This window comes from Chroicocephalus ridibundus, chromosome 7 (assembly GCF_963924245.1).
Source record: "Chroicocephalus ridibundus chromosome 7, bChrRid1.1, whole genome shotgun sequence".
Classification (NCBI taxonomy): domain Eukaryota; kingdom Metazoa; phylum Chordata; class Aves; order Charadriiformes; family Laridae; genus Chroicocephalus; species Chroicocephalus ridibundus.
The window spans coordinates 46,815,892-46,836,476 of record NC_086290.1 but is presented as its reverse complement, the minus strand read 5'-3'; the positions used below and the strand labels follow the sequence as shown (position 1 = coordinate 46,836,476).

Sequence of the window (20,585 nt, the reverse complement as noted above, 5' to 3'; positions counted from 1 at the left end):
GTAAGCACTGGTTAATGGTCAGGACAGCATGTGTTATTGCACCAAGTAATGGGACACAGCAGTGAATGGTGACCACTGCGTGCTGGGGCCAGCAAAGCCAGCACTCGAGCAAGGCAGTCACTATTTTCTGAAACTTGGAAGATCAAAGGGTGAAAACTTGCAAGCAGAAGTAGAGTCTGAACATTTCTCTGAAGAAGAAAAAGGTCTGCCTCGTGACAGATCTTGTGGTTTTCTATATTGCATCATACTGAAAAGTGCCATTTATTACAAGAGAAGGGCTGTCAGTTCTGTGTTGAACTCAGACTTTTTTACAAACACATCCTGTTCTTTCTACTAGGTGAGATTGTTTTGTCTGTAAATATCACAAGAATTGTAGATGAAAATAGGTGTTCACTGCGGATGACACCAGATTAGATAAGAAAAAAGGTCAACAACAAAATCCCAAACCAATGCTGAGAAATATTGTGAGAATTCTGGCCAGTGCAATGAAAGTCTGAGTTCAGCCATGCTGCAAGAACAAGTTGGAGGATATGGTATTCTCCAGACCCTTCTGTTTGGGCTCTGGAGCTCTCCAGACCACACCTTTTGCCCTCCTTGACCCCTTCAGGTCTCTCTTTCAAGCTCTGGTCCCCTCCAAGCACCTCCATTAGGGTACCACTACTCTCCAGGCCCCTCTGATCTCCCTCTGGTCCTCTGCAGGTCCCTCTTGCAGGTCCCCAGGCCCCAATGGTCTGGACCACCCCCATCCTTTCCTTATGCACTGTGAACCCCTCCAGACCCCTCCTTTTGGTCTCCAGTAATGTGCAGGTCTATGTGCTTTGGTCTGGTTCCTCCAGGTTCCTCAGTTTGCCACCTGAAGGATGTTCGAAACCTTACCCGGAAATGAAACCTCACCTCAACAGACCTCTTTGGATGCCAGATGCACAGTACTTCATCCTCAAAACGAGTAAGGAGAAATAGCTCGTTCCAGACCATAGACTTCATCTTTGCTAACTGCGCCCATCAGGACGTTGGTGGCTTTCTGGCTCTGAAGGCTCTCCACTCTCGTGCCGTACCCTAACCTGAACCCCACAGGCACTTCAGGAGATCCAGGGAATGTATCCCCCAGCTCTGAATGTCAACATGGTGCCTAGAAGAGGATATCACCTGGATAACTGAAAGGGATGAGTTTGAGTTTAAGTTCAGCCTCTCTCCTGAGTTTCTTCCTGAGTCTCATTTGCTGGCCTTACTCTACTCACTATCTCATGCGTCCAGTGATGGAGCTGGTTTGAGCACCTGGTTCCCAACACATCAGTGCATCCAAGCAGGTGGTCACCCATGCCTGGGCACTCATCCATGCCCATGGGACTGTGCCACTGTGTCAGGACTATAGGATGGAAATCAAACCACCCAGCAAGGCAGAGGCCGGGGAGTGTGACCATGCAGAAAGACCCCACTTTGGTCTGGGAGCTGAGCATGGAGGAGCAGTTCCTACACAGTGAGGATTCCATCCAAACTGCTCCCTTCTTATAAATGCCCAAGGGAGAGGCGTGGGGTGGCAGTGACATAGTAAAGTGCTTGCACAGCTCTTGGGCACAATTCCTGGGAACCCAGAGAGGGCTTTGGATATCTCAGGATGGGTTCCCAGAGCCAGTTCCCACCCAAACCAGGGATAGGCAGTCCTTCTAGGACTGTCCTCCAAATAGGATATTTGTGCTCCAAAGGAGAGGCCATGGTCACTACCAGATGTTGCTCAGCATGGATTTCTTCTTGACAGTCACCTTTTCTTCCTTTCTACAAATCCCCGCTTCCAAAAGCCAAAGGCAAGCAGCAACCTGGTGAAAACCACACAAGTCCACAACATCATCCTGCCAGCTACAGGGCAAAACGCTGCCTGGACTGTGCATCAGACTGCCGCAGTTAGCGAATCTGGACCTGTTTTCACAGAGGCAAACGTACCAATAGTTGGGGGAAAGGGGGCTGGAGGAGGCTGGGATGTTCCCAGACTAGGAAAGGAGGCTGGGGATGGTCATCCAAGGACAAGTTTCCTCTTGGATACAGGGAGACAAGATGGGACGTGGACTTCCCACCAAGTCCGTCTCCCACGTCACAGCACTGGTGGTGTGACTGGTGCCCAGTTCCCTTTCCCAGCACTGCTGGGATGCTGATGTCCTTACCAGCATCAGCTGATTTCCTTATCAGCATCCTTATCAGCTCTATGCAGGGCAGGTGGTAGCAGTAACAGTAGTACTGGTGCTGGGTGTGCAGCAGGGACCAGGACAGCAGAACCCACACTCAGGGTGGGATCAGGTCCTCTTGTGGCCCCTGGGGCAGGGTGACAGCCCTGGGCTCCTGCTGAGACCCTCAGTGCAAGCTGCTGTGATGGCCGAGCGGTGAAGGCGTTGGACTTGAAATCCAATGGGGTTTCCCTGCGCAGGTTCAAATCCTGCTCACAGCGGGAGCTTTTACTGTCTGGCAGACCCTGCCTCATTAAGGGACCCGGATTCACCACCTTGGCCCTCGCCCTGATTCCCCAGGGACCCCTTACCTTTAGGAGAGGGCCAAGGGAGTCCCCGGTCAGGAGGGCAGCCCTGCCACCACCACCTCTTGTTGTTACAAGAAATCTTGCAATATATGTCCACCCCACATACTCAGCCTGCTCCCTACAACCCATCACAGGCTCATGGCTGCCCTCCACCTGGGGTATTTTTCTGCTGGGGGCGTGCAGCCTGATGGCAGTTGGAGGAGAAGAGGCTGCTGCCGCCTCCCAAAATACATCCAACCCTGGCTCAGCCCCACACACCGGGTGTGAGAGCTCCCGAAACTGTGCTGAACCCCAGGAAAAGGCTGGTACCTGCAGGAACCCCCTTCCCTGGCTGGGAATCGAACCCAGGCCGCGGCAGTGAGAGTGCCAAATCCTGACCACTAGACCACCAGGGATGAGGTGGTGATGGGGGTGGACCTGTTGGTGGCCACCAACCAAGCCCTGAAGGGACAGGGACACTTGGGCCCCACAGCCCAAGGAGAGGACTGGATGGGATGGATGCCACAGCCTTTCTGGGGGACTTTGCAGGGATGCCTGCTCCTCTCTGAGAGCTGTGGCATTGGGAAGACCCTCTGCGCAAGAGGACCCCATCTCTGCCAGGCCTGGGAAGCTGGAGGTGGCTATGCCAGGACTTTGATCATCACCGAAGGCAGGTTTCGGGATGATGACGGTGGCCAATGGTTCAAGAAAAGACTTAGCAGTCCCCTGAGGTTTCACCAGGGAGGTTCAGTTCTGCTGATGATGGAGCATGGACCCCATTTGTGCTGCTATCCATTGCTGGGCTCACGTGACAGACATCACACTGGGCGCAGGCGATCCAGCTTCATGGACACAACAACCCTGACTCCCAGTGGGTGCACAGCCAGGGTTTCCCCGTGGTCACCTCAGGAGAAGCAGAACAGTGTAGGTGCAGGCTGATAGTTGTCAGCAGAGCCTTCTCTGTTCAGGGGAAACCGCGTTCTCAGCCTTTGTGCTGGTAGAGGGACTGTCTGCAGTCCCCATTCCTACTGGTTTTACCGTAACATTTGCACCTTGTTTTTCTAGGGGAAAACAGCCAGTTGGGGCCAGCTTTTGAGACTTCATCTGGAGCTGCGAAGAGTAGGTGAACCCAGTTTGCAGCGAGACCTTCTGAGGGAGCAGACACTTTCGCCTTTGTTGACCCCTCAGAAGGAAGCGGGCCCTGGTTGGGCAGCGTGCCCGGGGAGCTGCACTGCCGGGGGCGCTGGGTGGGAGTCACGGGCGGCAGCGATGTGCAGGTATCGCCCAGGCATCCTGCAGCAGTGGCACCTGTGATCCCCCCAGCCTTGCTCTGCATACCACACATGGCCTGTTTCCTTGGCCCCATACATTTCATTTAAGAAAATAAGACTTAAGGATACACTGCACTTAAGAGAAAAAAAAAATATAAAAGAGGCTAAGTCACGCTGGGGCAAAACCAAAAGCAGACTACTCCCCTACCACCTGCGCTCCCCTCCTATAAAAGAGGCTTTCTGCTGAATAGGAAGATGGAGAGGGACTTGAAATGGGCCCCCACTCCCCAGGTGGTTGCTACCAGCATGAGCAGGACAACAGGGGAGAGCCCAGGGCTCAAGGCGACAGTACAGCACCCAGCACAGCAGAGATGTCCTGGTTTGAGGGTTGCCCAAACCACAACAGGGGTTCAGACCCCAGGGGAATGAATGCTGACAGAGAGGATGACACCCATAGGGGTGCCCAGGGGTCCTGCCTGCCCCAGGCTGTGTGCACCCCGACCCGTGCACTTGGGCAGGCAGCAGGAAGCACTGCAGGGCTTCTCAGCAGATGGACCAGCCTGCGTGAGATGGAGATGAATGAAAGGGCTCCAGGAACATTTCCCACAGACGACGGCAGAGGGCCTGGTGCTCCTTGGATGCTCATGTGTGGTTGGGAGGAGAAGTAAATGGACAGAGAGAAAAATATCTCTGACTTGCAGGGGTCAGTGCACACAGAGTGGGGAAACCTCCTCGTGGCTTGTCTGGTACTGTGCAGCTCCCTAAAATGGCCAGAGCAGCTCCCCTCTCCATCTGAGGCCGAACCCCAGCACGGTCCACATGGTCCCTGCTGCGGCCCTTCCATGACATGGTCTGGGGTGACCGTGGGACATCTGGCAGCCAGCTCCCTTGTCCCCACGGTGCCCCAATCTCTGCCCAGGTTTCTCTGCAATGCCTGGTAGATCCCAGCTGCTGGCCACAGCCTTTGCCACCACCTGGGGAGCCGCATTGCAGTGAGCAGAAGAGGGCAGAGGGAGGCAGCGGGTAGCTTTGGAGGAGTGCAGAGCAGGACCAGGAGGAGAGCAGGGAGGAGTGTCACCCTCCTGCAAGAGCTGACGTGGAGTAAGGATGGAGCCACCATGAATGGTCTGGCATCTTTCCAACACCTTTCTAGTGGGAGGTGTCCCTGCCCCTGGCAGGGGGTTGGAACTAGATGATCTTTAAGGTCCCTTCCAACCCAAACCATTCTGCGATTCTGCAACACTCTGGCATCTCTGCCGTGATGGTCAGGGCTGAAGAATACGCCTCCAAAAACCTGCATAGGGCCAAACCCCCCGTGTGAGGGGCAAAGCTGGGCTGTGCAATGGTCACAGGGGACTGTGCCATCCTTGGGCACGTCAGGTCGGGGAACAGGGAGCTGTGCTGGGCTGAGGCACAGTCACCCTGCGCTTTCAGAAAGATATGCAGATGTTATGGTTTCGGTTGACTTTACAAGCTCTAACAGAGCACGAGCTCCGGCAGCCTTGCGGTTGGGGAAGCGTCAGTATGACTCTGTGGTTTCTTAGATCTTTATCTGGACCTGTCAGATATTTTGCCATAAACAGTAACAGTTCTTTTCTCTGCCAGCAGATCTGGGCACACCAAACCAGGTTCACTTGCATGTCCCATAGCAGGATGGTCTCAGTTGGTGATGGCAGAGGAAGGGGAGATGAGTGACCCCACCAAATGGCACAAGGAAGCCACGCAGCCCAGGAGCTCCATGTTGGAGTCCAGGAGCGTGCGGGGCCATGTGGTGAGGCAGGTGGTGGGGATATAAAAACTTACTTTCTACAGACACTGCTCCTCCAAAAAGAGAAGTCTCAGCCCCAGGATCAGCCTTGGGGCAGCAGAGACAGGTCAAGCCTCAGTACAAAATGCAATTGCTGTTAAAGGGAGGAGACGAGGCTGAGACACATTGCCCTGCTGTGCACCCCTACGTGGATCTGGGCACAAGCAGTACATAAATAAATTAGCCAGAAGAGTGGGATAATTGCAGTACTGGAATACATGCAACACAGCAGTAGCAACAAATAATCCCTCTCCCCATCTGTGAGAGTAGGATGTCCCTTGGAAAATTCCAGCTGAGATTTTGTCCCTTGCAAAGCCTGAGTACCTGCTAGCACTTTGCTGTGCTGCCCCAAAATGAATCCAGCTCGTGTTTGTGACAACCCCATGGTGTCAGTCACAGAATGACAGAATCACAGAATGGTCGGGGTGGGAAGGGACCTCTGGAGATCATCCGGTCCAACCCCCTGCCAGAGCAGGGTCACCCAGAGCAGGTGGCACAGGAACGCGTCCAGGCGGGTTTGGAATGTCTCCAGAGACGGAGACTCCACCACCTCTCTGGGCAGCCTGTGCCAGGGCTCTACCACCGTCAAAATAAAGAAGTTTTTCCTCAAGTTCAGACAGAATTTCCAGTGTTCTAGCTTGTGTCCACTGCCCCTTGTCCTGTCACCGGGCACCACAGAGTCTAGCCCCATCCTCTTGCCACCCTCCCTTTAGATAGAAGACAATCACCTGGTTCAGCTCCAGGTTCTTCACATGCTTTTGAACATCCACAGCGTCCTCAGGACACCAGAACCCCCAGCCCCATGAGGATGGCTCCTGGGAGGACTTGGGAAAGACATGGGCTCCTGCCCACCCCAGCAGGATCCCTGGCACAGCCCATGGGGACCCTCCTACAGTACTGGTCCCCACCTGTGGGGACACTGCGGTGGAGGAGACACTGGAGAGGCAGCCCAAATAGACCCAGACACAAGGAGGTCTCCAAGGGCCTCGCACAGACCCATGCAGTGTGGTGGGTGAGAGGGAGAGCGGGAGCAGAGCAGCGCTGCCCTGTGGTCCCCGCTGCATTACTGGGGCCGCGGGGCAGTGAGGAAATCCCGGGGAGAGGAGCGCGTGGTGCCTCGTGAACAGCAGATGTCACTTGGAGCCGGGCATGAAAATACCCGGAGTAACCACAATGCTGTGAGCTGGCAAATTTAGTGCCTGTTGCAGAGAAAAGGCAGGTGGAGAAAGGGGAAATGCTCCCTGGGGCATCCTGGGGAGCCCATCGCCTCATGGCAAGGGCAGTTCCGGGGGGCTCTGGGCAGCTCCATGACCGTGAGCGAGCACAAGGGGATGGGGGCGTGCATTTGGACGAGAGCTGGTCCCCCTCCATTCCCCGGGCAGGGGAACCTCCTGCTCTGTCTTTTGCATCCCACCTCATACCAAACCCATGCTGGCACTTGTGTTTGCCCCGTGTCTCTGGGAAAAAGATGGTATTTGTAGGGTCAGACCACCGAATTGGGCTTCCCAGGCAAGCACTCCCCTTCCCGGCTGATGCTGGGGTGTGTTAGGAAGGGTTCAGAGGTCCTGAGCTCCATACTGGAAGCACAGCATTGAGGATTTAGTTTTTTATGGTGCCAAGACTGCCAGCCCAGATCTACAACCAATCTCCAGGGTGCCATCCATCCTTGCTGCCTGCACAGGCAGCAGAGGTCAGAGCACGCCTGCTGCCCCCATTGCCCCCCTGCATGTCCCAAACCCACCACGGGAGCAAGGCCCCCCCATCTGGACCTGCACTGTCCCCAAGCGATTTTGAAGGCCTGAGCACCTTGATCCTCAAGGATAAGGTGATCCTCAGGGAAAAGGAGACTGAGCTGAGGTCCTCCTGGTCCTTCAGGGAGGATGCTGAGATGAGTTTGCTGAGTACTGCTGTCGTGTAGGTGAATCGAAGTGCGAAGGGTGGTTTCATATCCTGTCTTGGTCAGTATAGCCCTCATGTGGGTGCCGATTTGCTCAGACTTACTGCACCTCGCACTAAAGGCTATTCTGGTATTTCCTAGACCTGCTGCTTCCTTTTTTTCAGACGTTTCTGAGGCAAAGGTGCCATGACATCAGCTCTGTTACGCTTCGGAAACTCCGGGAGTTTGCCTTGAAACTGACTGACGGGGCCGGCCATCGTCCTTATAAAAAGCCAGCACCTCACCTCAGACACAGGAGGAATCTGCCCTGGTCCTGCCTCTGTCCTCACAGCTCATCCCCGTCCACAATGAAGGTCTCCGCAGCGTGTATCTCCATCATCCTCATCGTTGCCCTCTTTTCTCAGGCCTCTCCTGCTCCATGTGAGTACGGCATCTCTCTCTGCTCTCTTGGGGTGGGTTTTTACTCTGACCAGCAGTAATTTTGAAGTAGAACTGGAAAAGGTTAGCTGCAATGGTTGGAAACCCATGTGAATAGCTTCTCCTGTTTTCTGGTCTTCCTTTCCAGCATCCTTTTATCTTAGGGGTGAATTTTACTGATAAGTATCAAAGTTTTCAGGTTTCGCCTCCCCTGATTTTGTTGCTGAGCTTTAGGAGTGGTCCCGGTGTGGCTGAAGGGATTTTTACCATTGGAAGCAAGTGCAAAACATTTAACAAGCAATCCTAGCGATGGCTTTAATTAAGCTTTGGTGTTCACAGCAATTTCTTGATGACTTTCTGGGGAAACAGGAAGAGAAGAGGCCTCCACAGCTGACTAAGGGGATAGTTGCCCATGCTCTCAGCTGGGAAATGGTCAGTTTATCGAGTGATAGACTCATGCTGGCTTTTCTGATCTCTTCCAGTTGGAGCTGATGCAACTGTGTGCTGCTTCAGCTACACTTTGCGAAAGCTGCCCCAGAGTCATGTGAAGGATTATTTCTACACCAGCAGCAAGTGTTCACAGCCAGCAGTTGTGTAAGTACCAGCTTCTGCTCTGGGCTCTGAGGAGAGGCTCTGCCAGCCTGTGGGCTCTTTGCTTCGCATCCAATGGGGCCAAGAGCATGAGGGTCCGTACCTGGAGTAAGGGAAGGGGGCAGCCACCATGGGTCCCATGTGCAGCACGTGAGCACTCATCCTCCTCAGCTGAGAAACTGGTGGTCTCCTTCGTCTCCTTGAACTATACAGGTGCTGGGAATAAGGTGTGGGAAGGAGGTCCCTGTGTAGCCAGCAGGACCTCCCAGTGGTCAGGAGCCCAATGCACATAATGTGCCACCTGCAAGACTTGCACCCGGTATGCCAACCACCCCCACCCTGCATCCAGACTCACTTCCGCACTGAACATGGCCAAGAACATCTGAGCATGGAGGGGTTCTTCCAGGGAACCTTGCTCTCTCCCTGCCCTCTGGGTTTTAGCAGGCTCTGCAGCCCCCTGATGCTTGAGGGTTTGTGGGATGGGAGCCTGGAGGGGAGATGATCCCCTTGAGAGCTAGCCCTGGTCACAGGGCAGGTCAGCATGTGCCCAGGAGGCGACCCAAGGCCCTCATGTCCCTATCCCCCTCCGGGGCTGTAACAACTCCCTGCCTGATTTGACAGGTTCATCACCAGGAAGGAGCGGCAGGTGTGTGCTAACCCTGATGCCAGATGGGTGAAGGAATATGTGAATGCCCTGGAGCTGCAGTGAGCGCTGGGAGCTGAGAGGTCTCTGCCCTGGAGAAGTCCTGCAAGACCATCCAGCAGAATCTCGGCACAGACCTAGAAATCCTGCTGCTGAGCGCCAGGACCTGCTGAGCCACCTTGGGACTCCTGAAGTTCCTCTTGTCTTGCAAAGGTGTCATTTTTCCACCGTCATTTAGCCACCCTTACGGGCAACTGTGATGCTGGGGACCTCCTGGCCTTGCAGACCCATCTTGGCGTAGTCTGCTGCGTGACATGTGGCTAAACTGTCCCCTCCTTGTGCCTCTGCTGCTAGAATGGGAGGGGGATTTTACCCCCAGAGCTATTTGTGGGAAGCGGTCTGTCAAAACTGGGTATAAGTGCTGTCATGTAAAGCCAGGTTGACTTCCAAGTCGGATGGCTGAATTTTGCCATGGTACGGTGGATGCTGTGAGTCAAATCTGTCTCCTTAGCCAAGGAAGTGGTACGCCGGTTACTTACACGATGCTTATTGTGGAACCACATTGTTCAGCCTTGTTCTCAAAACGCTGTCTCTTGCTGGTGCCAAAGAATAAAGATTTTTTCTCTCTGTGTCAGCTCTGGAAGAGGCTTCTCCCTTTTTCTCCTCCTGCCTGAAAAAATGGGGCCAATAGGACCCCGCTACAACTATTCTGGGAGAGGCATGGGAAGAGTCCCAACTTCCTGGCTGTAAATGCCTCAGCCTCCTTAGCCCTAAAAGCCTTCCCCTTCCGCATCACCTCCCTGCTCCCACCACCGCGGCAGCAGTGGCCCCATCACGACTCCAGCACCTCCCAGGGCTGCTCCCTCCCAGCCTCTCCCCAGCCCTCTTCCCCCAGCCCTTTCTCCCCATCATATCAGGAGCTGGTGGAGCTGGACCCACTGGAAATCACAGGGTAGGGGTGCAGTGGCGTCTCGAGTGGCTCAGGGCTGGCCAGCCGGGACCACGTCCCCAGCACAGGCTCCTCTGGGGATGCAGCCTGAGCTGTGCTCAGCTCTGGGTACGCTGTTAGCGCTCTCCTGCAAAAGACACACGCCAGTTATCTGCTTTTCTTCAGCTGCTTTGGGAAGAAAACACCAATTTGGTTTAAAAAAGCACAAGAGATCTTTTGCACCAAGTAAAACCGACAAAAGTATCAGCCTATGGTTTGATGGTTTTGATGACAAAACTATCAGCCTATGGTTTGCATTTAAAACTAGTTGATATTTTTGTGGCTAGAGAATGAAACTGCCGGGTCTGCTGCTGAAGCTCTGTGGGGGTGACGGAGACCTTTGCTCTCTGTGCTGTCATCTTCAGAGCTGTCTGAAGCAAAAGCTCAGAAGCTTTTGCATCACCCCTCGGCCAAGAGTATCCCCACCTGGCAGCTCGTGCATGTCAGAACTTCACCTCCCAGAACATTTTCCACCACAAAACGAGCTACTCATCACCCCTGGGAATAATTTCTCAGCTCCCCCCCTCATTGCTAGCAACAAATGATTCTCCATAATTCGGGGCTAGCAAACCAGTGTGAGATATAGAGTCCGTAAAACACCCCCAAGCCCACTGGTACCACAACGGTCTGCAAATGCTCCGGTTGTCTCCTGTTCTCCCCTTGCTCATCACCACCTCTCCACAGGCCTCCCTGTTTATTAACCAACATTTCCTACTGCAGCTCCTTTTGAATTGCCTCAAAATCTCTATTTCTGGCAGGACCCGAGACCAGAGCTCTCACCTGCCGCTCCTGGGGCTCTCCACAGCCTGGGACTCCATCCCCAGCAGCAGCTGCCTGTGTCGGTGCAGGGAATGGGTGCAGAAACCTCGCAGAGCCCAAGGGCCACGTGGGAGGCTCTCAGTGCCCAGGATGAGGGTCCCCAGAGAGGAGGGGGCTGCCCCAGCCATGAGGCTGGGGTCAGCAAGGGGCCTTTGCAGCCGTGGTAGACCCCACTCTGCCAGGCTGAGTTGGCAGAGCGTCCTCCCAGCGAGAGCAGGTAGCGGAGGGAGTGTAAGGGACAGACTGTAAATTCCCTGCCGGGGGGCAGGAGACCCTCCAAGCCTTCAATGGAACGCCTCGAATGCTCGCAAGGAAATAAATAATGCAGTCCTGGTCTTCAAAGAACTGATAAGGCTCACACTTCTGGTGCCTGAAGGTGTGGGAGAACCATCTTGTGAAGACAAGTTAGTTCTGCCACTCATGTGGTGAGCTTGCTAGTTCTCGGTTCTCAAGGCCATTGTGTCCGATGAGTGACCTTTGCTTCATTATCCGCAAAATGCATGTGAAAGCGCACACCCTGCATATGCTAATGAAGATTATAAAGATCCTGCTAAACATGTATGACCATGGCACTCATCTCTCCACCCAAATCATGCTACACGTCACCTGGGAGAAGGGAGACACCTGAGACGAGGCTGTCCTCGGCAAGGGAGGTGGACCCTGCTAATTCAGCAAACACAAAAGGGGAAAACAAGTGCCCCTGAGGGGGACACACAGAAGATTGCTCCTACAAGACACACCCCCACCCCAGGTTTCAGCTGGCTCAATGCTGGAACTTGGGTTGGTGAACTCTTCATCTTTATCTTTTCCTTCTATCTATTCTCTTCTCTGCCCCTTGGTTTTTCTCTTTTCTTTTAGAGTTGTTAAGTAGGGATTAGAGTAATTAATGGTTAGAGTTGTTAAGTAATGACCTTAAGTATCCTAATTTGTCATATAACTGTTGCTAACTAATAGAATGCATACCTCACCATTTGCCATAATTTGTTATATACCTAACCAACTATCGTGGACTTGTTAAGACCCATACTAACCATTTTGGTAAGCTAATAAATGGAGTTGAGAATTTACGAATCTGAAGTCACTTACCCCCCCTCTTTACTGAGAGTGGGACTTGACAGGGAGCCCTGAGATATCTGTGCACAAAGAGCTGGTGTCACAACCTGAGCTGATCTTGTTCCTGCATCCTGTCATGGCACCTGCCTGTGCTGAGGGGTACTGAGGGGTGGAGGGGATCCCAAGAGTCCCAGAAATGGAGGGCATCTCAGGGATGGAGCGTGTCCCAATGGTCCCATGGATGGAGGAGGTCTCAGGGATGGAGGGTGTCCCAGTGGTCCCAGGAATGGAGGGGGTCTCAGGGATGGAGGGTGTCCCAACTGTCCAGGGATGGAGGGGGTCTCAGGAATGGATGGGGTCCTAAGGGTCCCAAGGGATGGAGGGAGTCTCAGGGATGGAGGGGGTCCCAGTGGTCCCAGGGATGGAGGGAGTCTCAGGGATGGAGGGGGTCCTAAGGGTCCCAAGGGATGGAGGGGTTCTCAGGGATGGAGGGGGTCCCAGATCCTTGGTGATGGGGCACAAGGTGGCACAGCCCCAGGCAGAAGAGGGTGGCTGTCCCTGGGGATGGGGAGGAAAGGTGCAGTGGAGCGGAGGTGGGTGCTGAGGGGTGGCTGCAGGGCACCAAGGAGATACAGGGAGCTGGGAGGATGGGAGCAGAGGACAGGGGCAGAGGAGGGGGAGGGAGGATGCAGTGGAGGAAGGGATCCCAGTGCTTTGGTCTGGGATGAGAAGAGCCCTGTCAGGTCAGTGGGATTTACAGGCAGAGGCGCTGGGGGACAGGAGTGCTACCCCACAGCCCGCCCTGACAGAAGCCTTACAGAGTGAACAAGGACTTGGCAGGAGGAGACGGGGGACAATGTGCTCCACAGGGAGCCAGGGACCAGCTCCATCCCAAACAGCTCATGGCTGGGTCCCCACACCTTCCCCTGTGCATCCAGGGGTCTCGGCTGTGGAGAGTAGGGTTTGGGGGTCCCAAAAGGACCACTCTGCTGGGGGTGAGTGGGAAGGGGAAGCCTGTGCATCAGGGAGGAGGTCCATCCAAGCTCTATGATGGAGACAGGCATTACGAGCAGAATGCTTTATTCCTTAAAGACAGCATAAAACCATGTCTACAGAATAAGGGTGAAAATTGCTAATTAAACAGCACACCTGAAATGCCCATTCCCTCAAGGCAGAAGGCGGTGGCCCAAGGTTTAGCTCTCAAAGGAGCCCAGATGCTCTGCAGGCTGGGCAGGTAGCTCAGCAAGAGGGGAGAGGGACAAGCTGCTGTTTGGCATCCCTGAAAAGCAGCTCCGGCACAGCCCACTGTGGCAGGAGGCAAGGGGACGCTGGGACACAGCCCCGCAGCGGAGGGAAGCAGGGAAGGGATATAAAAATCAGTCAGGTCTTTCCGAACGTGAGAATAATCAAATAATCATGTTGGTTTGCTTTCATACAGTGGCTCCTTGAGTACTTCACAGAAAGCTTTTAAGCATTGCTAGCCCTCCCTTACAGATGGGGAAACGCGAGTTCGGCTTTGCAGAGTCAGGCTGGGTGGGGTGGGCTGAAGGGGCCAGCACTCCTCACTGGGGCCACAGGTCCTGCTGCCCTGCGCACAGGACCCTGAGGATTTTGGTCCATTACACTGAAATCATTCCTTTGCAGGAGAAGTGGAAGAAGCTGGGAATGGCCCCGGGGCTCCCAGGTCCTGGAGCACTGGGGGACCAGGCGGGGGTGGCCATCTCAGTGTGTCCCCCAAAAAGTTCACAAATACCTTCACCCAGATGGCGTCAGGGTCAGCACAGACCTGGTGTTTCTTCCTGGTGATGAAGCTGGGAAGTGGGGAGGACCAGGAAACCTTTGTGGTGGGGAAGGGATGCACTGCCAGAGCTGCAGTGTCACAGCAGGGCTGGGGAATGTCCTTTTTGTGACTCTTGTCTGGTGTGAGGGCAGCCAGACAAGGGGAGGTGCTGAGAAACCAGAGAAGGTCCCTGGGTCAGACTCCTGGCTCTGCCTCAACTTGCCACTGACTCCCGCAGGCAGGGAGACCACAGATCCAAGTGGCCACCGCAGCGCGTGGGGTTGGTGTCTCCTGGGACAGGCACCTTCTGGGTATTTCTCTGCTGCATACCAAGCACCTCGCCTGGGAGTGCTTTCTCAGCTGTGCTGGGTTGGCTGCACTCACAGGGTGCCAGGAACAACCTCTCATCCTCCCTCCACGGGGATCATCCCAGCGTCAGCATCGACAGGTCCTTCTCAGCCTTCTTCTTGCAACGGGAAAGCATCTCTCCTTGCCAGGACTGAGAGATGGCCAATCCCAGATAACACCCCAACAAGTCCCACTCTTGGTCCCAAGAGGACGAAAGATCTGTGTGGCTGAGCCAAAAGCTTCCTGCATGGGCAAGAGCCTGTACCCACACAACAGCTGGCTGCTGGGACCTGCTGGTGGTGTAGAAATAGTCCTTCACGTATTTCCTGGAAGTCTTCTGACAAGTGTATGTGAAGCACCACACAGCTGTGTCAGGGACAGATGGAGACATCTGGGGTGCAGGACTGAATCCATATCACCAGGAGAGGACACAACGTGGATGTGTATGGTCAGCAGAGAATAAGAGCTCCCAGCATGTCATGCTCCAGACCAAGGAGTCAGAGCAGGTCATGCCTGTTCCTCAAGCATTACATGTCATCATCATGAGCTCTTCTTCCTCCAGGAGAGGAAAAACCAATCCAAAGACAGAGGTGGATTCACCCAGAGCAGAGCAGGATTTGGGACAGCAGGCAGCAACAGGGAGAGCAATAAGGTTCAAACAGAGACCTTCATGTTCCCATCAGGAGCTAAGCAGACGTATGGACCTTGGTCATGCTTAGCACTGATCCATCCAGTCCCCACTTTCCACAGGAAAGCACCAGTGATGGGACATATAAATGTGTGGATTTAGGAGAAAGGCTTCTTGAGTGACTTAGAGCTGTCAGAACATGTAGAACACTGGAATGTAGATCAGTGTAAGTTAGAAAGACAGAACTCAAAGAGGCTGAGCCGTGAGGCCAAGTTCAAGCCATCAGCTATCAAAGAGCTACAGGGGGAGGCCATGTCAGGATGTACATCCCTTAATATAACAGGTACTTCAGCAACGTCGGCTAGAAATAACCACAACCGCACTTCTCGTGTTGAGAAGAACCTCCGAGACCAAAAGGAGGTTAGAACTGCCCTGCAGGGGCTGATGGAGGGAGCAGCTACAGAATCAGGTTAGGAGCAGCTACAGAATCAGGTTAGGAACAGGGGCCAACAGGGAGACAGCATTGGGTCTGCAGCCATTGGTTCTGAAGGTCCACATGGCTCACCTCCCTTCCCAGGGCTGCTCCCAGCTTCCCTGGGACAAAGGGGACAGCCCCAGGGTTCATGCTCTCAAAAAGACCAGAGAGAACTGGGCTATCAGCCCCTTTGCCCATGGCACCATGAGGGTCTCCTGACCTTCTAGGTGTCTTCTTCCATAGCAGACAGTGAAGGAAAAGCCTGTGGTTCATGGGGTTCAGCGAATCAACCTTCCAGGCCCCATGGGAGCATCTGGCCTTGGCTTTTGGCCTCCTCTGTAAGTACATGAGAAGCCTGATGGCTGAGCAACCTTCCAGCAGGCAGCTGGGGAGCTGAACTCTGCCCTTGCCTCTCCACTGGAATTTCATTCCTTTGGCTCAGGTCTGGCTGGTGAACCACTTGGCCTTGCTGAGTCCTGACTCGGATCTCACGGCTTGATACCTTGCTCCACGTTTGCGCCCCATGTCCCACACACAGTCTCATGATGGAGCCCATCCCAACTCGCACCCCATTTTGCAGGACAGGTGCCCCTGAAGTGCTTGCAGAGCAAAGAAACCTGCAGGAAATGGAGTGCTGGGCTGTCAGGACTGACATGGAGAAGGGTGTTGGGGCCAGGGACTGATTTATAGCCAAGCCATCTCTTGCAGATTTCTGTGCAGCAGGCAAGAAAGGGCTGCTGCTGCTGCCCCAAGCCTCCAAGTAGGACCATCAAGAGCAGGCAATACATCCCCTGGATTCAGCAGTATCTCTCCCTTCTTGGCTGCTGCTCCTGGAGCTTCAGGAAGGAAACCAAAACCAGAAAGGCTGGAGAGGGAAATTCCCACATGCATCTGGGCTCCTGGCCAGGGACTGTCCAGAGAAGAGTCGGCTGCAGCTCCGAGTCCTCCTGCCTCTCCAGCCTGTCCATTGACCCTGGAGTAAACCTCAGACTGCCCCCCCCAGCCTTCCCTCTCACATCCTCCGTCCCCTCGCAGCACGCGGAGCCCCAGATCAGGGACTATTCTGCTGTTCCTCTGCAACACCAAACTCGCCGTCTCAGCACAAAAGGCAACTGAGCGTGCAGCAGGCGTGGGGGGGTCGGGATGTACTCGGGGGTATCCTGTACCTTTCCCAAAGCATCCTCCCAGCAGAGTGGTCAGGAGCTGTCCCTGTGGAGCTGGAGAGGAGCCCTACACGTGGGAGCTGGAGAGGAGCCGTCACCGGCACCGTCTCCCGGGACACAGCATGGTGCTGGGCTGGGTGTGCCCTTTGCTGGGATGTTGCTCCTTGCATGCCCCATGAGCCCTCCTGCCTGCAGCCAGCTCCTCAACCTGGAAAACACAAGGCGGGAGGGAAATCACAAGACAACGTGGAGGTGCTTTCCCAGCCTTGGGGTTGCCAACTCTGCTGTATAGCTGCAGGAAATAATGAAACAATAACAGAAAGGCTGCTTTTCATTAGGAAGAAGAAATACCGACTGGAACCGGATGGCTGCCAGGCCAGGTCAGCTCTGGGTGACCGTGCTGTTGGGGACATTTCTTCTCAGTGTGCAGAAGCAGAGGAGTTCTGAGCACGATTGCCATGGGCTTTTACCCTTGGGACCTGCTCCCTCCCATTCATGTTCCCATGCAAAGCCAGGTCTGGGGAATGACCGCAGCAGGTTTGCTGGGGGGGGGTTTTACCTCTGCAGCATAGCTGTACCCTTCCCTTTGTTTTACAGGTGGAAAAATGAGGAACAACCCCCCATTGGGGTGGTCAGAAGGAAAGCTGGGGTCCCTGCCCCTCTCCAGGCAGCGCTGACGGGCTCTGCAGGACCCGACTGCACGCAGGGGCCGGCGGGCAGGGACACGGTGATGTCTTGGAGGAGCGGATCCGTGGGAGGAGAGACGCCGCGGGGCCGCTGACAGTGCACATATGGGTGCCTGTGGGCTTTGTGCTGGGAAACGCCACTGCTCATCTGGCAGTGATGGCTCACAGGCTGGGTACGGGCAGGGAACTAGCCCTGCTCTGCGCCCCAGCACCCTCGGCACGAGGGCGGACAAGCAACCCACGAACCCCGGGTACTTGCCAGCTCCCAGGGCAGCCCCAGCACTGCAGCAGCTCCATGCCCTCTCCTTCCTCCCATCTGACTGTGAGCTGCTCTCCCTGCTCCCCCTCTCAAAGCCTCTGGCAGATTTTACCCCTGACAGCGACGTGTCCCGTCACCACTCCATTGCACCCAGGGACCAGCTTGGGGTGCGGCGTGTGGGGCTGGGAGCGGCAAGCAAGCACACGGGGTGTGCCTGGGGTGTGTGGAGAGCATATTCAGGTGTAAAAGACCCATATCTAAGATGTCTAATTCTGCAGAGGATGTGGGAGGCGGGGGTGTATGTGGTGGGGGAGTGAGGTATCGGAGGATATTGATGAGTCTGCAGTACGGAAACTTTATGGTTTTCCCTCAAACCATTTCCCATCATCACATGCCATATAGAGTGTGCAGATAGGCTCAGGGTGAGGTGAATACCACAGAGGCACATAAAGGGAGAGAAGAAGAGGTTTCGTCCAAATTCTTTATTCTCCAGAATCATGATTTCACACATGTAAGCCAGGGCCACCCATCATCCAACACTGAGACTCTGGAACACCCTCCCATAAATACCATTATTATCCACAGAATAAAGTACTGCCTAACCCATACGATAATTTCTTAAATAATTTAAAATAATATAAGAATAATAGGGGTGCAGTCCCATGGGCCTTCCCAGGCCACAGGTGGAGGTGTCAGGGCAGAGGGATGAGGTTGCAGACCGGTCTGTGCAAGCCGAGGGCAAGCAGCAGCACCCCAACACAAGGAGTCTCGTGGTGGCCTTTCAGCAGTCCCCTGGAGCCGCCTGCAGACGACGTGGGCTTGTGCAGCTCCTGTTGCCCCAGAGTCCTGCTCCATCACAGGAGCTCAAGATGACACAACCCATGCATGACAGCAGCTACGCTTGCCATCTTGGTTTGCTCAGTTCTGCTTCAAGTTTTGCAGGTAACTTTGAACCCAGGTGTCACTGGGATTGGCACAGACCTGGCGGCCTTTCTTGGTGATGAACCTGTGGAACAGGCATGAGACATGTTAGATCTCGGCTCAGACCTGCATCCCAGAAGAGCCTGGACCCCAGCTTCAGGGCACTGCAAGAGGTTGTCCCCTGTGCCCTAAGCTGATGCTGAAACCAGTGGCTGGCTGTGATTTCCCCAACTCCCATCCCTTTTCCCACACTGCCTCCTCAACTCCTCATCCCTGGGCATCCCCACAAGAGCATCCCTGGCACGCCCTGGGCAAGCCCTTTCCCCTTAGGGTTCCCCTCACCCTGTTCTGTTCCTGCAGACCCCCGTGCCCACAGCCACCCTGCAGAGCTGGTGGCTCACCCACGCACACCCCACAGCGCTGTCCCCACACTGCCCCAGCTGGTCTGCACCCAGGGGTCAGCGCTGGTACTTACACGATGGCCGGCAGGGTGCAGCTGGTGCTGGTGCTGTAATACCGCAGGATGCGCCTCTGCGGGAGCTTGTGCTGTGTGTAAGAGAAGCAGCAGATTGGGAGGTCGGATCCAACTGGAAGAGGCAAGGAGAGACAACGTGAGCGTGTGCTGGGCTGTGCATCGGGAGCAGCTAGCCCGTCAGCTCAGGGAGCTGTGCTGGCAGGGAAGGGAGAGAGGAATTAGAGAATAATTAAGGTTGAAATGGACGTTGGGGATCATTTGGTCCAATGCCAGGAACAGTATTGTCAGGTATTACAGGAGATTCCCACCCAGTCCTTGCTCAGAGCTTCATTTCCCCACCTGCCCCAGCCCCAGGGCAGAGACTGGAGTCTCTAAACTATAACCAGGAGTAAGTACCCCGAGCCCAGCATGGCTGGACAGATGGATGACGGATGGATGGGTGATTTTCTAATTCTGGGGTTCCTACATGTAAGCTGACCTCAGTGCACAGTGGAGCGTGGTGCAAATGCTGAAAATTGCCAGTTATCTGCCAGGGGAGCTCAACGGAGAAATGACGGCGAAGGCTCAGATCTGTTCTCCCTTCACAAATGAAAAAGCAGGACTCACCTGGGCCTGAGAAAGTTTGGGAGCAAGAGGCTGCAATGAGGAGAAGAGCAAGAACGGTTGCGGAGACCTTCATCTTTCTGTTGGGTGAGAGCAGTCGGAGCAGGACCAGAAGCTCTGGCAGATGCGGCTCGGACTGCAGCAGCTGGATTCAGCTCCCTTTTAATAGGGAGTCCTGGAGGCAGCAGGAGAAGCCTGAGTGGAAATTCCAGAATGATGACAGAGGATGTCACGAAAGTGAAACAGCCGAAGGGAATTAGGGGGAGAAAAAAAAAAGAAAAGTCAGAAAGAATGGGATACGGTTTACACTGGAGCCGAGTATGTTGAGCTCTGACTCGGTGCTCATTTTCGATTTCAGCAAATCAAAAGGAAACTAGAATGTGCCAAGTGGCACAGACACAAAGAGGAAAGCTATTTATCTGAATTAGTGGAGGGATTTTCCCTGTGAGTCTGTATAGCAAAAGACAGAATGTTGGCCTAAGATTATGCAACTCTGGAAAAAAAAAAAAAAAAAAAAAAGGAAAAAAAAAAAAAAAAAAACAAAAACCTGGCAAGCTCCAAAGCATGCTCGTGCTGTGGTGTGTCGGGTGCTTATAAAAGGTTGCCAAACTGCAGCACATGGAGCTGAGAGGTAGCTGGACTGCGGGCTCTGTGCTACCCGAAGCGCTCTGCCCACACCAGTCCCTCAGTGATTGGCTTAACATGGACCAGCAAGGAGCTGAGGCTGGAGGCAACCCCTGGAGATCATCCAGTCCAGCCCCTGCTCAAAGTAGGTCAGCTGGGAAGGCTGCCCATGACCATGTCCAGGTGGGCTTTGAATATCTCCAGGGATGGAGGCTCCACAACCCCTCTGGGCAACCTGTTTCAGTGTTCAGCAATCAAGTTTTATCTGGTGCTTAAATAGAATTACCTGTTTCCTCTTGTCCTGTCACTGGCCACCACTGAGAAGAGTCAGGCTTCATCTACTTTGCTCCCCACATACACTTTGATAAGATCCCCCTGGGCCATCTCTTCTCCAGGATGAACAGTCCCAGCTCTCCCAGCCTCTCCTAGGAGAGATGCTCCTGTCCCTTAACCATCTTCACGGCCCTTCACTGGATTCTCTCCAGTATGTCTGTATGTCTTTTATACTGGGGAGCCAGAACTGGACGCAGCACTACAGGAGTGGCCTCGGCAGTGCTGAGCAGAGGGGAAGGGTCACCTCCCTTGGCCTGCTGGCGACACACCTCCTAAATGCAGCCTGGGAGACTGTTGGCCT

The 20,585-nt window shown here is 54.4% G+C and overlaps 2 protein-coding genes and 2 non-coding genes across 4 annotated transcripts; 2 read left to right on the top strand and 2 right to left on the bottom strand.

Annotated features, from left to right (window-relative positions):
* The first annotated feature begins 2,355 nt into the window (after positions 1-2,355).
* Positions 2,356-2,437, top strand: TRNAS-UGA (transfer RNA serine (anticodon UGA)). The gene has a single exon. It is a non-coding gene; the product is annotated as a tRNA-Ser (tRNA).
* A 410-nt stretch (positions 2,438-2,847) lies between these two features.
* Positions 2,848-2,919, bottom strand: TRNAE-CUC (transfer RNA glutamic acid (anticodon CUC)). Its single transcript has one exon. It is a non-coding gene; the product is annotated as a tRNA-Glu (tRNA).
* A 4,654-nt stretch (positions 2,920-7,573) lies between these two features.
* On the top strand, positions 7,574-9,764 carry LOC134518385 (C-C motif chemokine 5-like). Its single transcript, XM_063341125.1, has 3 exons — positions 7,574-7,898; positions 8,378-8,489; positions 9,108-9,764. Exons 1-3 carry the CDS (start codon positions 7,826-7,828, stop codon positions 9,193-9,195), a joined length of 273 nt encoding a protein of 90 aa, XP_063197195.1. The 5' UTR covers positions 7,574-7,825; the 3' UTR covers positions 9,196-9,764.
* Positions 9,765-17,849: 8,085 nt separating this feature from the next.
* On the bottom strand, positions 17,850-19,461 carry LOC134518387 (C-C motif chemokine 4-like). The gene is made up of 3 exons (XM_063341127.1): positions 19,331-19,461; positions 18,725-18,836; positions 17,850-18,334 (listed from the first exon to the last, which is right to left on the bottom strand). The coding sequence occupies exons 1-3, from the start codon at positions 19,401-19,403 to the stop codon at positions 18,247-18,249; spliced, it is 273 nt and encodes a 90-aa protein (XP_063197197.1). The 5' UTR covers positions 19,404-19,461; the 3' UTR covers positions 17,850-18,246.
* Positions 19,462-20,585: the final 1,124 nt, after the last annotated feature.